Source organism: Pongo abelii, chromosome 10 (genome assembly GCF_028885655.2).
Source record: "Pongo abelii isolate AG06213 chromosome 10, NHGRI_mPonAbe1-v2.0_pri, whole genome shotgun sequence".
Taxonomy (NCBI): Eukaryota; Metazoa; Chordata; class Mammalia; order Primates; family Hominidae; genus Pongo; species Pongo abelii.
This window is the reverse complement of record NC_071995.2, coordinates 51,302,035-51,326,332: the sequence shown is the minus strand read 5'-3', so window position 1 is coordinate 51,326,332 and position 24,298 is coordinate 51,302,035. Positions and strand designations below refer to the sequence as shown.

General features: G+C 45.9%; 2 protein-coding genes across 9 annotated transcripts in view; both read left to right on the top strand.

Annotated features, from left to right (window-relative positions):
• ATF7 (activating transcription factor 7) overlaps window positions 1-23,110 on the top strand; it is a 113,343-nt gene extending 90,233 nt beyond the window's left edge. For 4 of the 7 annotated variants that reach the window (XM_024256161.3, XM_024256162.3, XM_024256163.3 and 1 more), the window contains 3 exons: window positions 6,118-6,315; window positions 7,491-7,599; window positions 13,548-18,889. In XM_024256161.3, coding sequence (XP_024111929.2) covers window positions 6,118-6,315; window positions 7,491-7,599; window positions 13,548-13,765 — 525 coding nt within the window. In that variant the 3' untranslated portion in view covers window positions 13,766-18,889. 7 annotated transcript variants of the gene reach the window in all.
• Window positions 23,111-23,492: 382 nt separating this feature from the next.
• NPFF (neuropeptide FF-amide peptide precursor) lies at window positions 23,493-24,276 on the top strand. Of its 2 annotated transcripts, XM_002823323.6 has the most exons (3): window positions 23,493-23,594; window positions 23,822-23,943; window positions 24,071-24,276. In XM_002823323.6, exons 1-3 carry the CDS (start codon window positions 23,493-23,495, stop codon window positions 24,186-24,188), a joined length of 342 nt encoding a protein of 113 aa, XP_002823369.1. In that variant the 3' UTR covers window positions 24,189-24,276. The 2 variants fall into 2 exon arrangements, with proteins under 2 accessions (XP_002823369.1, XP_009246082.1); XM_009247807.4 differs by lacking the exon at window positions 23,493-23,594 and having other exon boundaries at window positions 23,640-23,943.
• The last annotated feature ends 22 nt before the right edge of the window (window positions 24,277-24,298 follow it).

Here is a 24,298-nt window from a genome sequence, read left to right as displayed (position 1 = left end):
CCCTAGTCTCTTTCCTATCTATTAAGTCTTAAATAAAAGTAATAACTTACCTGATAAGATTTTACAACAAAAACCATAACAATATATTAATGAAATGTGATGTTACAGTATTAAGATACCTCAAAAAATAGGCCGAGTGAGGTGGCTCACGCCTGTAATCCCAGCACTTTGGGAGGCTGAGGCAGGTGGATCTCCTGAGGTCAGGAGATCAAGACCAGCCTGGCCAACATGGCAAAACCCTGTCTCTACTAAAAATACAAAAAATTAGCTGGGCATGGTGATGTGCGCCTGTAATCCCAGCTACTCAGGAGGCTGAGGCAGGAGAATCGCTTGAACCTAGGAGGTGGAGGTTGCAGTGAGCTGAGATCACACCACTGCACTCCAGCCTGGGTGATAGAGTGAGACTTTGTCTCAAAAGAAACAAACTAACAACAAAAATAAGGAAATAAATAAAAAATAAAAATAAAAAAAACACATAAAACACCTCATTACCAATTAAATCCCTTTTTATCACAGAGAAACTAAAATCCTAAAAAAGGCAGAGGGGTCCCATTTAGTTACCCATTTCTCTTCTCAAGGAGGTCTGTTTTAACAAGATTCTTTGGAAACTGAATAGTCCTCGGTTTTCATATCATCTGCACTGGACAGGTGACAGTACCTGAGATTAGTTTCTAGAATTACACCCTTTGCCTGGCCCCTCTTTTCCTGATGTCACCACCTGCTTCATCAGTTACTGCCACATGTCCAAACATTTCATGGCCATATGCTATGGTACAGCTTGGCCAACAACAAAAGCTTTCATTTGAGTTTTCCTGTTGGAAGCTAAGGCTGCCTACCCTCCTATAACCCCACTGAAGCCAGTCTTAAAGATGGCAAAGCAGTAGCCCCCTTGCCTGAGTTGTGCTGCCTTCTCTCTTGGGGAAATGACATAGCTTCCTTTTTAATTTTATTTGTTTATTTTTAAAATTTGTATTATAAATAGGCTGGGCTCGGTGGCTTACGCCTGTAATCCCAGCACTTTGGGAAGCCGAGGTGGGCGGATCACAAGGTCAGGAGTTCAAGACCAGACTGACCAACATGGTGAAACCCCATCTCTACTAAAAAAGATACAAAAATTAGCCAGGCGTGGTGGCGCACGCCTGTAATCCCAGCTACTCAGGAGGCTGAGGCAGAAGAATCGCTTGAGCCTGGGAGGTGGAGGCTGCAGTGAGCCGACATCATGCCACTGCACTCCAGCCTGGGCTACAGAGCGAGACTCCGTCTCAAAAAAAAAAAAAAAAAAATATATATATATATATATATATATATATATATATATAAAATAAATAATAGTAGAGGGCCGGGCGCGGTGGTTCACACCTGTAGTCTCAGCACTTTGGGAGGCCAAGGCAGGTGGATCACCTGAGGTCAGGAGTTCGAGACTAGCCTGACCAACATGGTGAAACCCATCTCTACTAAAAATACAAAAAAAAATTAGCCAGACATGGTGGCGCATGCCTGTAATCCCAGCTACTCAGGAGGCCGAGGCATGAGAATCGCTTGAACCCAGGAGGCGGAGGTTGCGGTGAGCCGAGATCGTACCATTGCACTCCAGCCTGGGCAACAAGAGTGAAACTCCGTCTTAAATAAATAACTAAATAAATAATAGTAGAGACAGGGTCTCACTATGTTGCCCAGGCTGGTCATGGGTTACTGTACCTGAAGCCAGTCCCGAACATGGTAAAGCATGTCCAGCTTCCTCTTTTTTTATATATATAATTTTAAAAGAGATGGAGTCTCACTATGTTGCCCAGGCTAGTCTCATACTCCCGGACTCAAGCAGTCCTCCCGCCTCAGCCTCCCAAAGTGCTGCGATTATAGGCCCTAGCCACCATACCCAGCCCCAGCTTCCTTTTTAATCAACACTGATTCCTTTCCTTGTCATTCTTCCTCTGTTTCTCTTGGCCTAGTCTTTCACCTCCATTCCCTGCATGACTTACTGAATTGCCTATGACAGAATAGGAACCTTTCCTTTCCCCTATTCTCCTAAAGAACTAATTTTTTCTTTTCTTTTGTTTTCTTTTCCTTTTTTTTTTTTTTTTTTTTTTTTAAGATGGAGTCTCGCTCTGTCACCCAGGCTGGAGCGCAGTGGCAAGATCTCGGCTCACTGCAACCTCCGCCTCCCCCGTTCAAGCGATTTTCCTGCCTCAGCCTCCCGAGTAGTTGGGATTACAGGCAACCGCCATCATGCCCGGCTAATTTTTGTATTTTCAGTAGAGACGGGGTTTCACCATGTTGGCCAGGCTGGTCTCAAACTCCTGACCTCAGGTGATCCACCCGCCTCGGCCTCCCAAAGTGCTGGGATTACAGGCATGAGCCACCGCGCCCGGCCAGTTTTTTGTATTTCAGTAGAGACGGGGTTTCACCGTGTTGCCCAGGCTGGTCTCGAACTCCTGAGGTCAGGCAATCCACCCGCCTTGGCCTTCCAAAGTGCTGGGATTACAGGCATGAACTACTGCACCTGGCCATAAAGGACTAATCTTTACATGTGCTCCAGTCAGCTAAAGATAAAGAGGAAGCCGAAATTCTCAGAATTACTGTAAATTTCTTATACAATGAGAAACAGTGAACCAAGGCCTCTAGTTCATTAAATTGAATTGGAAATTTCTTCTCCATTTTTTTATTTTGGGAGAGATAATATTAGTCTTAATTTTAAAAAATTATTTATTGGCTGGGCAGGGTGGCTCACATCTGTAATCCCAGCACTTTGGGAGGCTGAGGCGGGTGGATCCCAAGGTCAGGAGATCGAGACCATCCTGGCTAACACAGTGAAACCCTGTCTCTACTAAAAATACAAAAACTTAGCCAGGCATGGTGGCAGGCGCCTGTAGTCCCAGCTACTCAGGAGACTGAGGCAAGAAAATTGCTTGAATCCGGGAGGTGGAGGTTACAGTGAGCCAAGATTGTACCACTGCACTCCAGCCTGGGTGACACAGCAAGACTCCATCTCAAAAAAAAAAAATCATTTCTTAATTATCTATATTAATGGAGAATATAATTCAGTAGGGCCTAGAGTAGAGTACAAGATTCTTTTTTTTTTTTTGTCAGAGTCTCACTCTGTCACTCTGGCTGGAGTGCAGTGGTGTGATCTTGGCTCACTGCAACCTCCATCCTGGTCTAAGCCATGCCTCAGCCTCCCAAGTAGCCAGGATTACAGGTGTGCACCACCACGCCCAGCTGATTTTTATATTTTTAGTAGAGGTGGGATTTCACCATGTTGGCCAGGCTAGTCTTGAACTCATGGCCTCAAGTGACCACCTGCCTCGGCCTCCCAAAGTATTGGGATTATAGGCGTGAACCACCATGCCCAGCATCTTTTTTTTGTTTGTTTTTGAGTCAGGTTCTTGCTCTGTTGCCCAGACTGGAGTGCAATGGGACAGTCATGGCTCACTTGCAGCCTCAACCTTCTGGGCTCAAATGATCCTCCCACTTCAGCCTCCTAAGAAACTGGAATGACAGGAATGCATCACCATGCCCAGCTAATTTTATTTATTTGTAGAAACGGGTCTCACTATGTTGCCCAGACTGGTCTCAAACTCCTGGGCTCCAGTGATCCTCCCAACCTCGGCCTCCCAAAGTGCTGGGATTACAGGCATAAGCCTGTAAAAGTTACATGTGAGCCTGGCTTCACATATAACTTTTTTTTTTTTTTTTTTTTTTTTTTGAGACAGGGTCTCACTCTGTTGCCCGGGCTGGAGTGGAGTGGCGCAATCTCGGCTCACTGCAACCTCCGCCTCCCAGGTTCAACCGATTCTCCTGCCTCAGCCTCCTGAGTAGCTGGAATTACAGGCGTGCGCCACCATGCCCAGCTAATTTTTGTTATTTTTAGTAGAGATGGACGGGGTTTCACCATGTTGGCCAGGCTTGTCTTGAACTTCTGACCTCAGGTGATCCGCCCACCTCGGCCTCCCAAAGTGCTGGGATTACAGACATGAGCCACGGCGCCCGGCCCAACTTTTTTATTTTTTTACTTTTTTAGAGACCAAGTGTTGCTCTGTCACCCAGGCTGGAGTGCAGTGGTGCAATCTCAGCTCACTGCAACCTCCCCCTCCCGGGTTCAAGCGATTCTCCTGTCTCAGCCTCCCAAGTAGCTGGGATTACTGGCGCCTGCCACCCCACCTGGCTAATTTTTGTATTTTTAGTAGAGACGGGGGTTTGCCATGTTGGCCAGGCTGGTCTCGAACTCCTGACCTCAGGTGATCACCCGCCTCGGCCTCCCCAAGTATTGGGATTACGGTCATGAGCCACCGCATCCAGCCACATATAACTTTTGACTCCCCAAAAACTATACTAATAGTCTACTGTTGACCAGAAGCCATCCCAATAACATAGAGTTGTTTTAATACACATTTTGTATATGTATTATCTACTGTATTCCTACAATAAAGGATGCTAGAGAAAAGAAAATATTAAGAAAATCATAAGGAAGAGACAATATATTTACTATTCATTAAAATAGAAGTGGAGTATCATAAAAGTCTTCATCCTCCTCATCATCTTCGCATTGAGGAGGAGGCGGAGGAGGGCTTGGTCTTGCTGTCTCAGGGGTATCAGGGGTAGCAGAGGCAGAAGAGGTGGAGAAGTTGGAAGGGGGGCCGGAGAAGCAGGTACCCTTTTTTTTTTTTTTTTTTGAGACCGAGTTTCACTCTTGTTACCCAGGCTGGAGTGCAATGGCTCAGTCTTGGCTCACTGCAGCCTCTACCTCCCAGGTTCAAGCAATTCTCCTGCCTCAGCCTCCCGAGTAGCTGGGATTACAGGCATGCGCCACCACGCCTGGCTAATTTTGTATTTTTAGTAGAGATGGGGTTTCTCCATGTTGGTCAGGCTGATCTCAAACCCCCAACCTCAAGTGATCTGCCTGCCTCGGCCTCCCAAAAGTGCTGGGATTACAAGCATGAGCCACCGTGCCCAGCTGGTCGGTATAACTTATTTTTTTAAATCTGCATGTAAGTGGACCTTTGCAGCTCAAGCCTGTGTTCAAGGCTGAACTTTTTTCTACAGATGGTTGACCTTTCTACATTTTAAGAAATTTTTGGCTTCTATTATACAATTGGCCTTTCTTCTCCAAGTGCATCCCAACTAACAGAAAGGGATGATCCAAAAGTGCTTTAGTGACAAGGAACTTCAGCTTGAACTTTAAAAACAAGACAGCCCTGTTATCACCAATTTGTAAAGGGATTAAACATTTTTTGTTTATAAACAAAAGTGGGGGGTTGTTCTTCAGGATGATCAATAACTGATTATAAATAAAAATAATATGCTTATCTATATCTCCCCATAATAACTCATATGTCACTGGTAGTGAAATGGATAAGAACATTTGTCTCCATTTCTGAAACCTATAATAGTGTGTAATTGTTTGTACATATCACTTGTCCAAATCAGTGATTCTGAAACTTTTTTATTTCACAGTCTCCCTAAAAGTTCCCCTAATATCCTCCCCCAATTCTGATTTCCCTGCCTATAAGATTCCCGTTTTGTTTTGTTTTGTTTTGTGAGACAGAGTTTCGCTCTTGTTGCCCAGGCTGGAGTGCAATGGCATGATCTCAGCTCACTGCAACCTCCGCCTCCTGGACTCAAGCAATTCTCCTGCCTCAGCCTCCCAAGTAGCTGGGATTACAGGCATATGCCACCACGCCCGGCTAATTTTGTATTTTTAGTAGAGATGAGGTTTCACCATGTTAGCCAGGCTGGTCTCGAATTCCTGACCTCAGGTGATCTGCCCGCCTCAGCCTCCCAAAATGCTGGGATTACAGGCATGAGCCACCGTGCCGGTCAAGATTCCCTATTGTTAAGAAACAAAAAGTAACCGTGGTTTCATTTGTCTGTCTTATAAATAATCAGAGTTTCCAAATGAACTGTAGTTTGTCTGAGACTGAGAAGACTGGAAGGAAACAGGAGGCAAAATTGAGGACTCCTACAAAAGGGAAGCTTGGGGACATAGTAATGAGACTTACTGTGGTTACCAGAGGCTGGTATATCCTTTTACCAGATCTTACTACTCTACCTAACATCAGGTGTGATTTGGAAAGGATTAATGTTCCCATCAGGTAACCTCTCTTCCTTCCTGGGCACCAGGTCTCACCAGCCCAGCCCACCCCTAGTACTGGGGGGAGACGGCGGCGCACAGTAGATGAAGATCCAGATGAGCGACGGCAGCGCTTTCTAGAGCGCAACCGGGCTGCAGCCTCCCGCTGCCGCCAAAAGCGAAAGCTGTGGGTATCCTCCCTAGAGAAGAAGGCCGAAGAACTCACTTCTCAGAACATTCAGCTGAGTGTGAGTGGGTCCTGGATGCTTATTGGAATTGTTGAAAATCCAGAAAGTGGGATGGAATCAGAAAAAAAGTGGTACAATTTGATAGAAGATGGTAATTCTCTAATTAGGACAGATCTAGAAGTTGTCCCAGGAAGAGTCTCTTAACAGTCAGAGTTGAAATCTCTTTCATAGGTATTGGTGAAGACACTCACCATCTACCCCCAAATCTCCTACTAGAGTCATCCATAAACGCATTTAGATGAAGGAATTAGATTAAGCACCCCAGGGTGCTCTTTTAAATCATCTGTAGAATCTGACTGGGGTCATGAAAACCAAAAGGGAAATGTGTTTGCCCTAGATAATGCAGCTTAATAAAAGAGAGAAAGAAAAAAGTGCTACAAGCACAAATAGAATAATTATAATCTATAATCCATACCTTCTCTTCAATGTTATTTTTCCTTCTGATTATTAAAATATTAAATTAAAAGAGCAATATATAAATACATTTCTATTATAAAATATACACACAAATGTACAGAATAGAAAAAAGTCCCTCTTTAATCTGCCTTTTCTAGTCGCATTCTCTTTCCTGTAGATACATTCGGTATGTACCTTTCCAGACAGATTCATATTCCTAAATATTTTTTATTTATAGTTTTTGCGTAGGGCTGGAGGGGTTGTGCACTTGTTTTAACATAAACAGGTTAACAGTGTTTCCTGGAGATCTAGCCATGGATATGGGAGATCTACCTCATTCTTTTTAATAGCTGTATAGTAGTATATTCTGTAGTGTAGTGATAAGGTATGGATATTGATACTGCTCTAATTTTTTGCTAGAACAATGTTGCAATGAGCATTGCATGCACCTGAGTAAACAGTTCTGTTATGTAGATTCCTAGAAGTAGGCTTTCTTAGTCAAAGAGCATGTGTATTACTAATTTTAGTAGAATCATATTTATCTTAAACAGGAGTAATGTTTCTATTATAAATCCTGACTTTTCACTGTAAGCAACTCCTGTCATTGAATTCCTGACTATACTGGCCCTGGGCTCTGTGAAGCCTTGCTGGATCAGGAGTCTTGTCCCAATTCAGGGGAGAAAATCGAGGCAATATTCTGTCCTTCTTTTGGGAACAGGCACTGAGGGTGCAAGAGTAGAGGATGAATTTTCTTGATACTCTTTTCTTCCCTCCCTCAGAATGAAGTCACATTACTACGCAACGAGGTGGCCCAGTTGAAACAGCTACTGTTAGCTCATAAAGACTGCCCAGTCACTGCACTACAGAAAAAGACTCAAGGCTATTTAGGTGAGTGGCACACAACCTAAGCTAAGTCAGTCAGTCAGTAAACTGCATGTACTGAGTGTCTCAACTGCTTATAATATAACTCCATTCTGAATGTTCTGGGGACCCCACACTGATGAGTGAGTGGCCCTTATGGAGCAACCAGACCTAGAAAAAAAATGTTTTTGATGACAATATAGAGCTAATTATCTGTTATAGTTGGGGGTTGAAGGGTAGCAATATTTACTAGGTGCATATTTTGTGTTAGGCATGCTACAGTCTTCCCAAGTCTCTCATGAAATGGATATTACCTAAATTTATATGTGAGAAAACTGCACTCAGATTAGGTCATTTAGCCGAAGTTACCAAGCTGGGAAAGTGGTGAAGCCAAGATTTACATCTATGTTTTGTTTTGTTTTGTTTTGTTTTGTTTTGTTTGAGATGGAGTCTTGCTCTGTCCCCCAGGCTGGAGTGCAGTGGCGTGATCTCGGCTCATTGCAAGCTCTGCCTCCCAGGTTCACGCCATTCTCCTGCCTCAGCCTCCCGAGTAGCTGGTACTACAGGCGCCCGCCACCATGCCCAGCTAATTTTTTGTGTTTTCAGTAAAGATGGGGTTTCACCAAGTTAGCCAGGATGGTCTCAATCTCCTGACCTCGTGATCCACCCTCCTCAGCCTCCCAAAGTGCTGGGATTACAGGTGTGAGCCACCGTGCCCGGCACATCTATGTTTTGTTGTTTTTTTTTTTGAGACAGAGTCTTGCTGTGTCACCCAGACTGGAGTGCAATGGGACGATCTCGGCTCACTGCCACCTCTGCCTCCCAGGTTCAAACAATTCTCCTGTCTCAGCCTCCGGAGTAGCTGGGACTACAAGCACCAGCCACCATGCCTGGCTAATTTTTGTATTTTTAGTGGAAATGGGGTTTCACCATATTGGTCAGGCTGGTCTCAAACTCTTGACCTCAGGTGATCCACCTGCCTCAGCCTCCCAAAGTGCTGGGATTACAGGCGTGAGCCACCACGCCCGGCACATCTAGGTATTTCTTATTCCAAAGATACTGTCTTGGCCTAGAAAACACATAAACCACAGATGATACATTGGGATATAGGGTATATTTTATCTAATGATAGGCTGATGTTGGTTTCAGTTTGTAATCTATGAGCGCACATAAAATACTGCTAGAAGGCAATGGCCACAGAGTTGTGCTCAGGACATGTGCAGTTCTGAAGTTAAAATTACTGTGAATAATTTGCTTATGGTCAATAAATGCTAGTTTTCTTTTTACAAATTAAATTCATAGAACTATTGCTGTCAAACTTTGATATATTGTATTATTTTTCCACTGTATTATTTCAGAGATGTGTTCCCATAGAAAAGGAGTAACTATATCACCAATTTTAAACATCTCTATTTAGATTTTAATTTTGATATGTACTTCAGGGTGCATTCATTCATTAAGCAGATATTGATGGAATGTCTATTCTGTGCCAGGCACTGTTTTTCATGCTGGGGATATAATAGGGAACCAAATAAATTAGATTAAATCCCTGCCCTTGAGGAGCTTATATTTTAGTGGGTGAGACAAACAATAAACAAGAAAAATAGGTAAAATATATGACATGTTAGATAACAGTAAATGTTAGAAGAAAAATAAAACAGGGAAGGGTAATATGAAATGTTAGCAGCAAGATAGAAATTTTAGATTAGGTAGCTTTTGAATAAAATCTGAAGGAAGTGAGGGAGCTATATGCATTTATATGGAAGAAAAGTACTATAGGGAGGAGGATCAGCAACTGCAAAGATGCAAAGTCGCAAGGTACCTGGTACATCTAGGAACATCAAGGAGGCTTAGCTGGAGTTTGGGGTGGAGAGTAATTGGAGACCAAGTAGGGGAGGTAATAGCAGCATTTCATGTAGGGTCTCATCAGTCATGGTGAGGATCTCAGCTTTTACTCTACAGTGGGGGCCATTAGAGGGTTTTCAGCAGAAAAGTGATATAATTGATCTGACTAGGCTGGGCGCACGCCTGTAATCCCAGCACTTTGGGAGGCCGAGGCAGGTGGATCACCTGAGGTCGAGAGTTCGAGACCAACCTGGCTAACATGGTGAAACCGCTTCTACTAAAAATACAAAAAATTAGCTGGGCGTGGTGGCACGCGCCTGTAATCCCAGCTACTTGGGAGGCTGAGGCAGGAGAATCACTTGAACCTGGGAAGTGGAGGTTGCAGTGAGCTGAGATTGCGCCATTGCACTCCAGCCTGGGCAACAAGAGGGAAATTCCATCTCAAAAAAAAAAAAAACTGATCTGACTTGCATTTGAACAGGATTCCTCTGTTAGGGACGTCAGGGGTACAAGGGCAGAAGCAGGCAGTCCACTTAGGAGGCTATTACAGTAATAGAAGCAAGGGATGATGGTAGTAAAAGTGATGAGAACAGGCTGAATCCAGGATATATTTTGAAGTTAAAGTGATGAGAGCAGATGGGGTGGTATATATGAGAAAAAGAATAAAAAATTACACCAAAGTTTTTGGCTTAAGCAACCACAAGAATGAAGTTGTCATTAATTGAGATAGGGTAAAGTGTAGGGGAAATGGTTTGGGAGGTATATCAGGAACTCAGTTTTGGACAAACTGAGTTTAAGGAGCCTATTAGGCTTACAGGTGGAGATGTCAAGCAGTCAGTTGGTTATATGGATTTGTAATTCAGAGGAAAAGCTGAAGATAAAACTCTGGGAGTCAGCAGCATATAGCTAGTTTTGGTTTTGTTTGGTTTGGGATTTTTTGGAGGCAGGGTACACCTCTGTCTCCCAGGCTCTCAAGTGATCCTCCCCCTTCAGCCTGAGTAACTGGGACCACAGGCGTGCACCACCATGCCCAGCTAATTTTTTTTGTTATTTTAGAGATGAGGTTTTGCCATATTGGCCAGGCTGGCCTCAAACTCCAGGACTTAAGGGATCTGCCGCCTTGGCCTCCCAAAGTGCTGGAATTACATGTGTGAGTCACCATACCTGGCCATAGTTAGTTTTTAAAGCATTCAAACTAGATGAAGTTCCCAAGAGAGACAGCAGAGCTAGAAAAAGAGAAGTCCCAGGAATGAACCATGGGGTACTCCAACATTTACAGTTCATAGAAATGAGAAAGAACCCACAAGAGACTGAGAAGAAACAACCAGGAAGTGAGGAGGAAAACCAGCTACAGAGCCAAATGTGGTATTCTGTAAATCAAAATAAAAAAGTGTTTCAAGAAGTTCAGTGATTTTAAATCCTGTTGCCGGGCGCGGTGGCTCACGCCTGTAATCCCAGCACTTTGGGAAGCTGAGGCAGGCGGATCACGAGGTCAGGAGATCAGACCATCCTGGCTAACATGGTGAAACCTCGTCTCTACTAAAAATAAAAAAAATCAGCCGGGCGTGGTGGCGTGCATCTGTAGTCCCACCTAGTTGGGAAGCTGAGGCAGGAGAATCGCTTGAACCTGGGAGGCGGAGGTTGCAGCGAGCCAAAATAGTGCCACTGCACTCCAGCCTGGGTGATAGAGCAAGACTCTGTCTAAAAAAAAAAAAAAAAAAAAAAAAACATGTTGATGGGCTAAAGAGGATGAGGACTGTTTATCAGTATGTAATCTATATATGGTCAGTTTTCCACTTAGTCCCTGCAAGAACTCTGATACGTAGTTAATCCATTAAACTACTTACTGTTTTTTTTTTTTTTCCTGCCTCAGCCTCCCGAGTAGCTGGGACTACAGGCGGGCGCCACCATGCCCAGCTCATTTTTGTATTTTTAGTAGAGACGGGTTTTCAGCATGTTCCCCAGGCTAGTCTCCAACTCTTGGCTTCATGTGATCTGCCCACCTCTGTCTCCCAAAGTGCTGGGATTACAGGTGTGAGCCACCGCACCCGGCCTTACATATTCATTATAGCAAAGATGTATTTAGTTCCTGCTGTGTGGTATAGATATTATGTAAGTACCTGACACATGATGAATAAGACATTGTCACTACCTCTGAGAGAATCATAGGGTCATGTAAACCTGTGGATGAGGTAAGGATAGATATCCCAGTCAAGAAGCCCCTGAACTGGGAGCTTCCTAAGGATAGGGTTCCCGTTTTCTTCTGTGTGTACCCATGCCTGGTACATGGATGATGCTCAGTAAATGTTTGATGAATATATGCTGTGAAAACACAAAGAATAAAACAGTTAATGTACTGAGGGTAACAAAGATGGCTTCACAGAGGAGGCAATATTTGAATCTTTTTTTTTTTTTTTTTTTTTGAGACAGAGTCTCGCTCTGTTTCCCAGGCTGGAGTGCAGTGGCACAATCTCGGCTCACTGCAAGCTCCGCCTCCCAGGTTCACACCATTCTCCTGCCTCAGTCTCCCGAGTAGCTGGGACTACAGGCGCCCGCCACCACGCCCAGCTAATTTTTTGGGTTTTTTTTTTTTTTTTGAGTAGAGACGAGGTTTCACCATGTTTCACCATGTTAGCCAGGATGGTCTCGATTTCCTGACCTCCTGATCCCCCGCCTTGGCCTCTCAAAGTGCTGGGATTACAGGCGTGAGCCACTGCGCCCGGCCGTATTTGAATCTTAAAAGAAGACTCAGGCATTTATCAGGATGTCAGAAATACAACTGACTATGGAAAGTTTGCCTTTTTTCCACATATCTCTGTTTAAGCAGCCATAGAGGCTGATTTTAATAAAACTCCTTGACTTGCTGAGTGTGATGACTCATACCTGTAATCCCAGCAATTTGGGAGTCTGAAGCAGGAGGATGGCTTGAGGCCGGGAGTTGAAGGCTGCTGTGAGCTGTGATTGTGCCATGGTACCTCCAGCCTGGGTGACAGTGAGACCCTCTAAAAAAATTTAAAAAACATTTGACTGATGAGCAACATGGAGTTACCATTGTATGTAGCTCAGGTGGTTGTGTTTAGTAGTAAAATGTGAGTGTCACTTTAGGTGGAGTGGCATAGCTTATAATGCTTTATAATCATTAATGCCTAGCTAATTTTTAGTCAGGAGGGTCTTAAGATTTCTTTGTAGTTTTACATGTTAACTGAACCTGGGCCAGGGACTGGCCATTCATAATATCATTTAATTATAGCTTGATATTTATCAGACTTACCTGTGGTACAACTACATGATAAAAGAACATTAAAAATACTGGAATAGGCCTGCAACAGTGGCTCACGCCTATAATCCCAGCACTTTGGGAGGCCAAGGCAGGCCGATCACTTGAGGTCAGGAGTTCGAGACCAGCCTAGCTAACATGGCAAAACCCCATCTCTACTAAAAGTACAAAAATTAGCCAGGTGTGGCAGTGTGCACCTGTAGTCCCAGCTACTTGGAAGGCTGAGGCACGAGAATCGCTTGAACCTGGATGGCGGAGGTTGCAGTGAGCTGAGATCGCACCACTGCACTCCAGCCTGGGCAACAGAGCAAGACTCAGTCTTAGGAAAAAAAAATAAATAAATAAAATAATGGAATAATTCAGTTCCTGTGAGAATTAATCAAAGAGGATGGCTAAAAAGAGATCTATTTTAAATCACCTTTAAAGAAATGAAGGCCAGGCGCAGTGGCTCATGCCTATAATCCCAGCACTTTGAGAGGCCAAGGCAGGAGGATCACTTGAGACCCTATCTCTTAAAAACAAGAAAGAATAGAAGTAATGAATAATAATAAGAGTTGGTAATGAACTATGCAAAGACCTAGAAACCAGACAGTGTAATTAACATGTTGGAGATTCATTTTATTGGGATAGATAGGTTAATTTTGGCCTAGTTCTTCCCTTCTTACAACTTCCCATTTCCTAGCCCATTTATGACTTAGAAGCCAGGATTTTTTGGGGAAGTTTTCCCCAAAAAAAGATGGGTTTCATTTCCCTTTTGGGCTCCTTTAGAATTATGGCAAAAGGTAGTCCTGCCTCTTTCCCCATTCTGTTTTCTAACCAATTGCTCTCTGCTCTTTGCCCTCCTTCCTGGCAGAAAGCCCCAAGGAAAGCTCAGAGCCAACGGGTTCTCCAGCCCCTGTGATTCAGCACAGCTCAGCAACAGCCCCTAGCAATGGCCTCAGTGTTCGCTCTGCAGCTGAAGCTGTGGCCACCTCGGTCCTCACTCAGATGGCCAGCCAAAGGACAGAACTGAGCATGCCGATACAATCGCATGTAATCATGACCCCACAGTCCCAGTCTGCGGGCAGATGATGCCTCCTCTGGTGAAGAGGTCCTCAGCCAGAGCTCGCCCACCCAAGAGCCAAGAGAGATGTCATCTTATCCCCTCCCATCTGCCTTGGACATGGCAATATGGGTGGGGGGGAATTGTGTGTTGTGAGTAATGGACAGATATGGGGCTTTTTAGCCATGTGGTCATGTACGTTTGACACCTGTGCTGGGGGCCTCCCAGCCCCAGAGCCTCATAGATCATCCCCCAGGGTGGGGTTTCTGATGCACCCACAGCCAAAGGCCTTTCCAGATGGTCCGAACAATCACCCCTGCCCCATGCACGTGTATCTGTCTCTTTTAACACTAACCCTTTGCACTTCTAGGTTTGGGGTTTCTCAGTTCCCTCTCTTCCCACTAAGCCGTGGCTGTTACCTTTTTGTTCCTTACCAGCATGGCACTTCCTGCCAGATAGAGGGAGGCTAGATTTGATGGCATATCACCCACTGACCCAGCCCCAGCCACCCCATGGACTCAGGACTCTGTCTCCCATAGCTGCTTATTTACCCCGTTTCCTTTTTCCTCTTCCTTAATTCTAGTTAAAACATTCACTTACGGAGAATGTAAGGTTACCTTTGATGTATGAAGTAGCAGTATTTTCCAGTTTTTCCATAAGCTTTATTCCTTCTCCCTACCTGCCACCAAAAAAAAAAAAGCAAAAAGAAAGAAACCCTCAAGAGTTCTAATTCTTTTTCATCTATTTGCAGAGCTATTTGGGTACCTCATTTTGTCCCTTGACTTTATGTAGTGTAGTGGTGGGGTCTTTCCCACCACCCCGCTAAGCCTTGGCAACCTCATTTTGTGGCCTTATTATTAAAGATTGCTTGGTAGTGAAAAGGGAGGGGCCTAGAATCTGACTGGCTGATTCTGTCTCCTCCCCTCCCTCCTTCTTTAGTTTTAATCATCAGGGCAGACAGGAACAAAGTATTTCAAAGCTTGTTCCGTCATGTTAGGGATTAATTGATTCCTTTATGTTTTATAAGAATTTACCAGCCAAAGCGTACATATTGTCATCTTTGGTCATTTTTCTGCTCCTGCTTCTCCCTCTTCATTCCCCTGTCAACATTACCGCCCCTGTCTCTCTTCTGTAACTACTTCAGACGCAGCCCTCCTGGAGGCTGTCATGTTTGTTCTACCCCATCTCTCCCCTCACACATCTGTCTGCTTTTCTGAGCTAGAGTCTTCTGTTCACAAGTGCCCATCATCATCTGGACTATCTTCTTTCTCTTTCACCAGGTTCCTAGCTTAGCCACTAGGTCTTCCAGGTCCTCCAGAGTTTCTTCAACCCATTTCTGCTCTCTTCTCCTTACATGCAGTGCTCCAGGATCTTGAAGCGTCATAGCCAAGATCCTGAGTGGGTTTACTTGAGTATAAGATTGAAAGGAGGGAGGAAGGGGAGAGGGAAAGTGCAGAACTGGTCCCAGCAAAGGACCCCAGGTTCTGGCCTGGGAAATTGGTGACTGTTGCTCTCAACCATTCTTGCTTTGAAGAGTTGGGTTGCAGAGGGAGCAGTTCATCTCTCTTGTCCCTCTTTCTTCCACGTTAAGGCGTCTCATCTCCCCTTGGCTCTGAACTAGGCAGTTTCTACCAGGACCATAGGAAGCAATTCAGAGCCAGAGGCCTGTGGATAGATAGGTCAGCTTTAATTGCCTTTCCGTATGAAACCCTTCCAGTTGTCCCAGAGCCACTTTCTGCCATCTGTGCAAGCCAAGAATGTCCTTCTCTCCATCTTTCCTACCTCCATCTTGAACATACATACAAAATAACTGCCAGCTTCCTTTCTTATTTTGTCTCCAAAATTGACTGTCACAGGGGAATGAGAAAATGTTCTAAGCTACAAGAGTCCCATTTCCTTAAAGTGATATCCTGTCCTAGTGAACCAGTCAGGTAACAGGTTCTGCTGCATTTGTTTTAAATTTCCCCTCCTGCTTTTCAGAGCTGGTGCTGAACAGGCCACACCCCTAAAGACAAAGGAGAGAAAACATGGTTTTCTCATCCTCTACCACCAGGTACCCAACAGGAATAGGCCCTGAAGTGATTCAGACTAGCAAATGTTATGGCAGATGGTCAAGATGCAGGTTACCACATCCAGGGACTTCACTTTTGCCTTTAAAAATTCACAGCCATAACCTGTGCTCAGGACTTCCCCTTTAGCCGACTGCTCCCTGGGATTTTCTCCTGCTTTAGAGTTTTGTTTCATTTTTTATTGTCTTGATTTCCCAGTAGCAGCCTTGCCCTAAAGCTTGACTGAGTTTATGGCTCCTAAGGAGCTTTCCTAAGACTCTTGACTATTTTTCTTCCCCCTTCAGTCAAGTGTTTTTACAGTTAAGAATTAATTTGTCACTGCATACATGCCCTGCCAGTCTGTCCCTGTGTTGGGTGGCTAATTTATGTAGAGGGTCTTTTTTATTTCTTAGCCCCCATGACTAATTATCTAGTCCTAACTTCATTTTTATCAGTGGGAAGATGTATACAGGACCTCAATGAGGAGCACTGCCAGAACCACAGTAACAAAATGGTACTGAAATAAGGAAGCAGCAGGTCACAACCCCCTAGATAGTTCTTGAGTTGGTTCTCAGTCTCACTAAGGAGGCAGAATAATTGCTTACCCTGAAACTTCTCTGATAGTCAAAGATAACTTCACTTACCTTGTTATTGCTACCAGCCATGTGGTCACTCTCCCCCAGTCTTTGTCTTCCAGATCCATCTGGACCAGAACCAGACATCATGGAAGGTGTCACTTGGCCCTTCCTAAAGTCCATGGCCTTTCTAGAGGCCTAAGGGAGGACACTTTCAGAAAGGAGCTGAGTGTATGGTGGGTGTCCTGAATTCGTTCATGTGAATACAGGACTCAGGCTTCCCACCCCACTCCAATGTGAGTGCTCGATACACAAGCACTCTAGCTAGCTGCCACGTACCCGAGGCCACAGAGGAAGGGGACAGAACCAGGTCTTCTGGTCTGCTCACTTTCTGCCCCATTCCCCCAACAGAAAGCTTGCTTAGAGTTAAAAAGTCTAAGAAAGCCTCCCACAATACTAGAGAGGCCAAAAAAAAAAAAGTCATGCCCCCTTTACTTACTCTTTTGCTGCTGGTTATGTACCTCAAATCTGACTTCCTTAGCCTTTACCTCCCTCCTTGGCCCTAAGCATTAGACCATGTACTCTAAGTAGTGGTTAAAGAGGGACTGAGCAAACTGAACCTCCTCTCGCTCACTTCTCTATCCCTGTTCTGTTGGTTTTGGCTCCTTTCTTGATTCACTGCCCTCTAGCACCACCCATCCTGGTAGATGGAGTGCTTAACCCCAACCGTGCCCTATGTACAGCCTGGACCACCAAACAGACACAAAAAAAATTCTTCCTGTGGTTTCTGGGGCTCCGCCGCTCCACACCGAGAGGCTCCTTAAAGGTGCTAGCCCCTGATACAGCTATCCCCGCCAGTTTTCTCCTTTTTTCATAACTTCCTTCCCATCCCCAAATCATTAATTTTTCATTAATATTGTACATTGTATACACAGGAAGGAAATATGTTATTTTTTTTTTATTTCATAACCAGTCTGTTTAGATTCCAGTCTTCCTAGCTATATCACATATGCCTTGTTGATATGCTCTTTCTGCTTTCTTTAGACTTAATGTTTGACGGGGGTGGGGGTGTCTGGAAGAACAGGAAAGGTGGGGATCCTAAGGCAGATTAAAGGACTCCCTCCACCCCACTACAGCCTCCCACAACTCTAGTCATCCCTCTCATAGTACAGGACTGATTTCTGTGTGTCTGTTTGTACACACAAATGTGCATACAGACATAAATTCCCGCACCCCATACCAAGGTGGTTACCCAGCAGGAATGAGCATAGGTGGCTGCTGGCCACCATTACCACCCTCTGCACCAGTTGAGTTGTCTCTCTTTGGGGTAAAGTCCTACCCCAGAATGAGAAAAGGCTGGGGAGAGTAGGGCAGGTTAAAGGAGCTTATGTCCTTTGTAGATGTAGGTTTGTATCATAGCTACTAGGGTTTATTTTTTTAATGGGGGGCTAATAGCACAGAGTTATCTCACCAACAGTAGCTACTGGTGAGTGATGTTTTAGCTGTAAGAAGTGGCTATGAGCAATAGTTTCACTGACTTTACCTTAGGGCAGTTGTTCCCAGAATGTGGTCCAGGACCAGCAGCATCAGTGCCACAATAATCTGGGAACTTGTTAGAAATACACATTCTCAGGCCCCATCCCAGACCTATTGAATCACAGACTCTGGGGGCAGGATTTAAAAGCACTCCAAGTGATTCTAATGCACACTAAAGGTTGAGAACCGTTTCTTAGGGATAAGCTGGGAAATTCTTACAGGTATGGAGGATATTTCAAATACATCTTTTGTCTTTGGACTAACATTCTTCCATTTCTTTCAGTCTCTTCCTCCATTCCCATTAAAGTAATCCCCGTCATATCACTGATCTCAAAAGCTAGATTTGTCTTCTTTCTAGTCATATCCCTAAAACCATGCATTGGTCTGGACAGGAGTTGTCCCATATTCCCTTGCAGACTGGTCACTCTATGTTCTCTGTTACAGTAAGGACCAGCCAGAGCTTCAGCTGTCCCGTTCCTCCCCCTACAACACACACACCTTTCAGGCAGGGAGGAGATGAGCTTCCAGCCCCAAGAGTGGAGGCTGCCACATCCTAACATAGTATCTATTGAAAAGGAAGCAGTGTGTATCTATGATTATATCTCTGTTCATCTATATATTTTTGACATGTAGCAACACCTCTCCATCTTGTCAAGGAACTCAACTTGGTCTGGGTCTCCCCAGTGCCCAGTGGTGGCCTTTGACAGGTAGGAGGATGCAGTGCTGCAGGCTGTTTTGTTTTTTGTTACAAAACTGTCTTTTCCCTTTTCCCCTCCACCTGATTCAGCATGATCCCTGTGAGCTGGTTCTCACAATCTCCTGGGACTGGGCTGAGGCAGGGGCTTCGCTCTATTCTCCCTAACCATACTGTCTTCCTTTCCCCCTTGCCACTTAGCAGTTATCCCCCCAGCCATGCCTTCTCCCTCCCTCCCTTGCCCTGGCATATATTGTGCCTTATTTATGCTGCAAATATAACATTAAACTATCAAGTGAACCACTGTTATGTCTGATGCTTCACTCCTCTATCCACAGCCCCCATTGTCCACTTTTCTGGGAGGTCACTGGCCTTTCGCGTCTGTCATCTTCCTCACTCCCCCATTTCTTAGGACAGAAGGAACAGAGATTTTTGTCTCTAGTTTTTATACACGGGAGATACAGCCTAAAGAAAGTGGATGATTTCTATAAATTACAAAGTACGGCAGAAGGCCCAGGGCAGAGCTCCTGTGGACTGCCTTGGAGACAAGGGCCCTTGGCATCCTGGCAGCAGGTACTCACAGGAAACTTAATATGTGCTTTATGTGGATGGTGGATGGGAGAGTTGCTGATGGCAAATGGCCTTTTACTTTTCAGTGTTTTGTTGCCAACCCCCACCCAACCATTAAAAAAAAGTGGCCTTTGTGACCAGGGAGCACACACACAGACAAAGACGGAAAGTATAGCTTTCTATGGTAAGGAGGAGGCTGGTCTGGAAATGAGGGGTAGAGTTTATTTAGAGGCAGGTAAGAAAACTGGGCATGGTGGCTCATGCCTGTAATCCCAGCACTTTGGGAGGCTGAGGCGGGTGGATCACCTGAGGGCAGGAGTTTGAGACCAGCCTGGCCAACATGGAGAAACCCCATCTCTACTAAAAATACAAAAATTAGCCGGGTATTGGTGGCGGGCGCCTGTAATCCCAGCTACTCAGGAGGCTGAGGCAGGAGAATCACTTGAACCTGGGAGGCAGAGGTTGTAGTAAGCTAAGATCGCGCCATTGCCTGGGCAACAAGAGTGAAACTCCATCTCAAAAAAAAAACAAACAAAGCAGGTAAGAGTTCATAAGAAAAACAGGTAATGCTCAGAGACTGTGGGAATCAGGAAGAGGTGTAGGGAAATCACAGATAATTTATTGCATCTGTATATTCCTTTATAATTAACATCACAAATGAGAACAATGAGCCAGGCTGAAGAATTTGACAAAAGAGATAGCAGGTGTCTCTGGAGTTTCCCAGTAGGAGAGAAATGATTTAAGAAGCTATCTGTGGCTGATGTTCGGTAGACACTTGACACAAATAGCCTGTGCCCCCTGAGGAAAGCAGGAAAGGCAGTGGTGCTCTTCACTGTGCTGTGGCCAGGAGCACATGGGGGTCCAGAGAAGGATAAGAAAGGAAATTGCTGAAAGCCAAATACCAAAGCCCAGATTATGAAGTTTTGGAGGTTCCCACCACTGAAACTGCACTCTGAAAACTGGGCAGTTTACCAAATTAGAGGAATCAACCCATTCCAACTTCAAAGGAGACCAGTTACCTCCATCCTGGACACAGGGAGCCAGCTAAACCAGCCTTTTTCTGAATGCAGCTCAGCCCAGAGCCACTTGTAATTGATGTTTAGAGAAATACTAGAAGCAGCAGGATGGTAAACGTGGAATGGCTGCCCTATGCTACATGGAATGGTAGATTGCTTACTGTTCACCTAGTGATAACAGGAATAGTCACTTCATTTTATTGATGATAAACTGAGGTTTAGCCAAGTCACACAGTGAAGTACAAGAGCTAGGATTACAACTGAGTTCTGTCTGGCCCAGAACCAGCTCTGCAGTGTCCCATCCACCCTCACACCGCTGCTCCTCTGGACCTCTGTCACATAGGAGCAGACAAGGATCATGCTGGGATGCAGCAGCTACTGCCCACAGAAGAGCCATCTCCCCGTAGCCTTGATACTCCCTTTTAAGAAGTGGTAAACCGGCCGGGCGCAATGGCTCACGCCTGTAATCCCAAAACTTTGGGAGTCCCAGGCAGGCGGATCACCTGAGGTCGGGAGTTCAAGACCAGCCTGACCAACATGGAGAAACCCCATCTCTACTGAAAATACAAAACTAGCCAGGTGCAGTGGTGCATGCCTGTAATCCTAGCTACTCGGGAGGTTGAGGCAAGAGAATCACTTGAACCTGGGAAGCAGATGTTGCGGTGAGTCGAGATCAAGCCATTGCACTCCAGCCTGGGCAACAAGAGCAAACCTCCGTCTCAAAAAAAAAAAAAGGTAAAACTACAAGATACCATGATGATGAATGTCAGGTTCTATGGTTGGGACCAACCATGAGACAAAGCTTACAAAAAGGTTTACCCTGGCTTAGTCTGCATTAACAGAAATACAGTATCTGGAGCATCCAGATCCAAACCTGCTCTAATCTACGTATCTAAAGGATAAGTTGGTTCCTAGATGCCTTGCCTTAAAGAGTGGTGTGCTTCCCCTTGAGCAAAAAAGACTATGGAGTGGGCCAGGTGCAGTGGCTCACGCCTGTAATCCCAACACTTTGGGAGGCCAAGGCGGGTGGATTGCTTGAGGTCAGGAGTTCAAGACCAGCCTGGCCAACATGGTGAAACCCCATCCCTACTAAAATACAAAAATTAGCCGGGCATAGTGGTGTGTGCCTGTAATCCCAGCTACTTGGGAGGCTGAGGCAGGAGAATCGCCTGAACCCGGGAGGCAGAGAGGTTGCAGTGAGCCGAGATCGCACCACTGCACTCCAGCCTGGGTGACAGAGCCAGACTCCATCTTAAAAAAAAAAAAAAAGGCTGGAGTGTAAGAATGAACTCTGTCTTCAAAAATATGAAGAGCTTTTACACATGGAAGAGATGAGATGTTCTGTTGAGACTTAATGGAGCAAACTAAGACCCCGAGTAGAAGTCACAGGAAGCCCAAAGCCCCCTCGGCACAAGGATAAATATGTCCGAAGACTGAGGAGATGGTAAGTTCCCTGACTGGGGCACATGAGGCAATCACAGCTAACATTTTGATGATATCTGTTCTATGCCAGCTGTTTTATTGAGTGGATTACAAAAAGTATGTTAAGTAATGCACACCCTAGGAAGGAGTTCCTTGTAAAATGGGCCCACGTTTCAGGTGAGGAAACTGAAGCTCAGAGCTGGAGACAGCTTGCTCAAGCAGAGGCCAAGGCCTTTACGTCTTGGCTCTTCCTCGGCACAGGCTAGAGACCCACGCTGGTGGGGATGCTCCAAAAGGGACTCGAAGATTAGAAGGAACCCGTACCATATGGCTTTGAAGGCCTCTCCCTGAGGATTAGTGATTCTAATTTTTCTTAAGACAGGATTCTAGGCTACTCTATGTGAGAGCCAGAGCCAGAGCCAGGCAGAGGCTGTGGTGACCAGAGTCGGGGGCAGAATGATAGTCCAGCCCCATAGTAGCCTGCTCCTGTCCTTCTGGGACTCCCTGGAGTCTGGACCCTAGCACCTCCACTCAGCCTCACCCTCCTCACTTCCTCTGCAGAGGGTCTATTCTAGGAAAAGGAAATGGCCGGAGCTGGCAGTGAGGAGCTGTGGCCACAGGGTGGCAGCAGTGCTTCAGCTGTGGAGGGTGACTATAGGAAGGGCGATGAGGCAGGCCAGAAGCAGTGCTCTCTAGTGAAGACGGGGGTCTGTCTGCAAAGATTTGAAGCCACACTCATTCAGTGGGCTCCAAAATCCTGTAGCCTCCCTCTATATCTTAATAATTTTTTTTTTTTGAGACAGAGTTTCTCTCTTTTTGCCAAGGCTGGAGTGTAGTGGTGCCATCTTGGCTCACTGCAACCTCTGCCTCCCGGGTTCAAGTGATTCTCCTGCCTCAGCCTCCTGAGTAGCTGAGATTACAGGTGCCTGCCACCACGCCCAGCTAATTTTTGTATTTCTAGTAGAGACAGGGTTTCACCATGTTGGCCAGGCTGGTCTCGAATTCCTGCCCTCAGGTGATCCACCCGCCTCGGTCTCCCAAAGTGCCGGGGTTACAGGTGTGAGGCACTGCACCCGGCCAAAAAGAATGGTTTTTAATTAAAAAAAAAAAAAAAGATACAGGCTGGGCATGGTGGTTGACACCTGTAGTCCCAGCTACTTGGGAGGCTGAGGCAGGAGAATCGCTTGAACCCGGGAGCCACAGGTTGCAGTGAGCCGAGATCGCGCCACTGCACTCCAGCCTGGGCAAAAAGAGCAAAACTCCCGTCTCAAAAAGAAAAAAAAAAAAAAGTTAAATTCTCTCCATCATCATGAAGTTGAATATATTTTTTCTATCCACAGGCAAATCTGAGTAGCCTCCAAGAGGCACACAAGCAGAGGATGGGCTGTGTTGCCCTGACTGCCAGCCCCAGGAGCAGAGGACCAGGCCTGGTCATCCTGACAGACTCTGACCCTGGTTCTTCCCACTCCTCTTCTACTCCAGGACATCCTACTTAACCCCTCCTGACATGAGTTTCTTGTGCTTTAGTCTACAGGTTAGGAAAGAGGGGAAGTGATAAACTGAAGCTCTCCAACCTGTTGAAGGATTAGGGGTTCATGTAAGACTCCCCAGGGCCTGGCTCTGACAAAGCGCCTGCAACTAATGATGCTTCTTGAGCTCTGGAGACAGGATTTATGCATCTAATAAAGTCTGTAACTCCAGGCTTAGGGGCCGGGGGCAGGAGGCTGAGAGCATGAAGTCCTGGGGGCGCCATGGGAGGAGATCCCAGGCGGCTCCTAATGAGCCCTGCATTTCCATTTGCCTGCTCTAGATTCCCCTAAGGCTACTGTGAGGCTGGGGGTGGGGGAACAGCAGGTATAAGAGGCTGAGGTGGCTGTAGGAGGGTGGATGGCAGCATGGATTCTAGGCAGGCTGCTGCACTGCTGGTGCTGCTGCTGTTAATAGACCGGGGCTGTGCTGAAGGGCCAGGAGGCCGGCAGGAAGACCAGCTCTCCGCGGTGAGTGTGTGTCCCATCCCCATATCACCATTGCCTCTACCTCGATTGAGACTTGTGCTCTAGGTTCTACTTTCTCTGGCTGCCAAGGTTGTCATTAGGTCCTCACATCTGAGGAAATGGTTCCGCAGCCTCCTACCCCTTCCCCCTGGAAGCCAGTCCCTTCCCCTTGTGACTTACGTGTCCAGGGTATTTGCCCATCTTCCTTCCCCGATACCCCCTTGGCACAGGAGAAAGACAGCGAGCCCCTCCCACCACAGGATGCCCAGACCTTTGGGTCACTGTTGCACTACCTGCTCCAGGCAATGGAGAGACCTGGCCGGAGCCAAGGATTCCTGTTTCAGCCCCAGAGGTGAGTCTGAAAGGGACACAAGCATGGCAGGGGCTGGGGGTGGAAAGGGCAGGAGGCAGAGAAAGAGGAGAAGGAAGGGGGCTAGAGAAGGGAGACTGCGGGGACCTGAGGACAAATCTTTCCTAAGGTTTGGCAGAAATACCCGGGGATCCTGGAGCAATGAACGGCTGAGTCCCCGGGCTGGAGAGGGGCTGAATTCCCAGTTCTGGAGCCTGGCTGCCCCTCAACGCTTTGGGAAGAAGTGACATGTCATCCCTTGATATGTCTGCATGCAAGGTCCACACCCAAAAGTGTCAATGTTTGCCCCCCAAATAAAATTGTCTGGCTACTGAATCCATGTGTGTCTGTGTGAGAC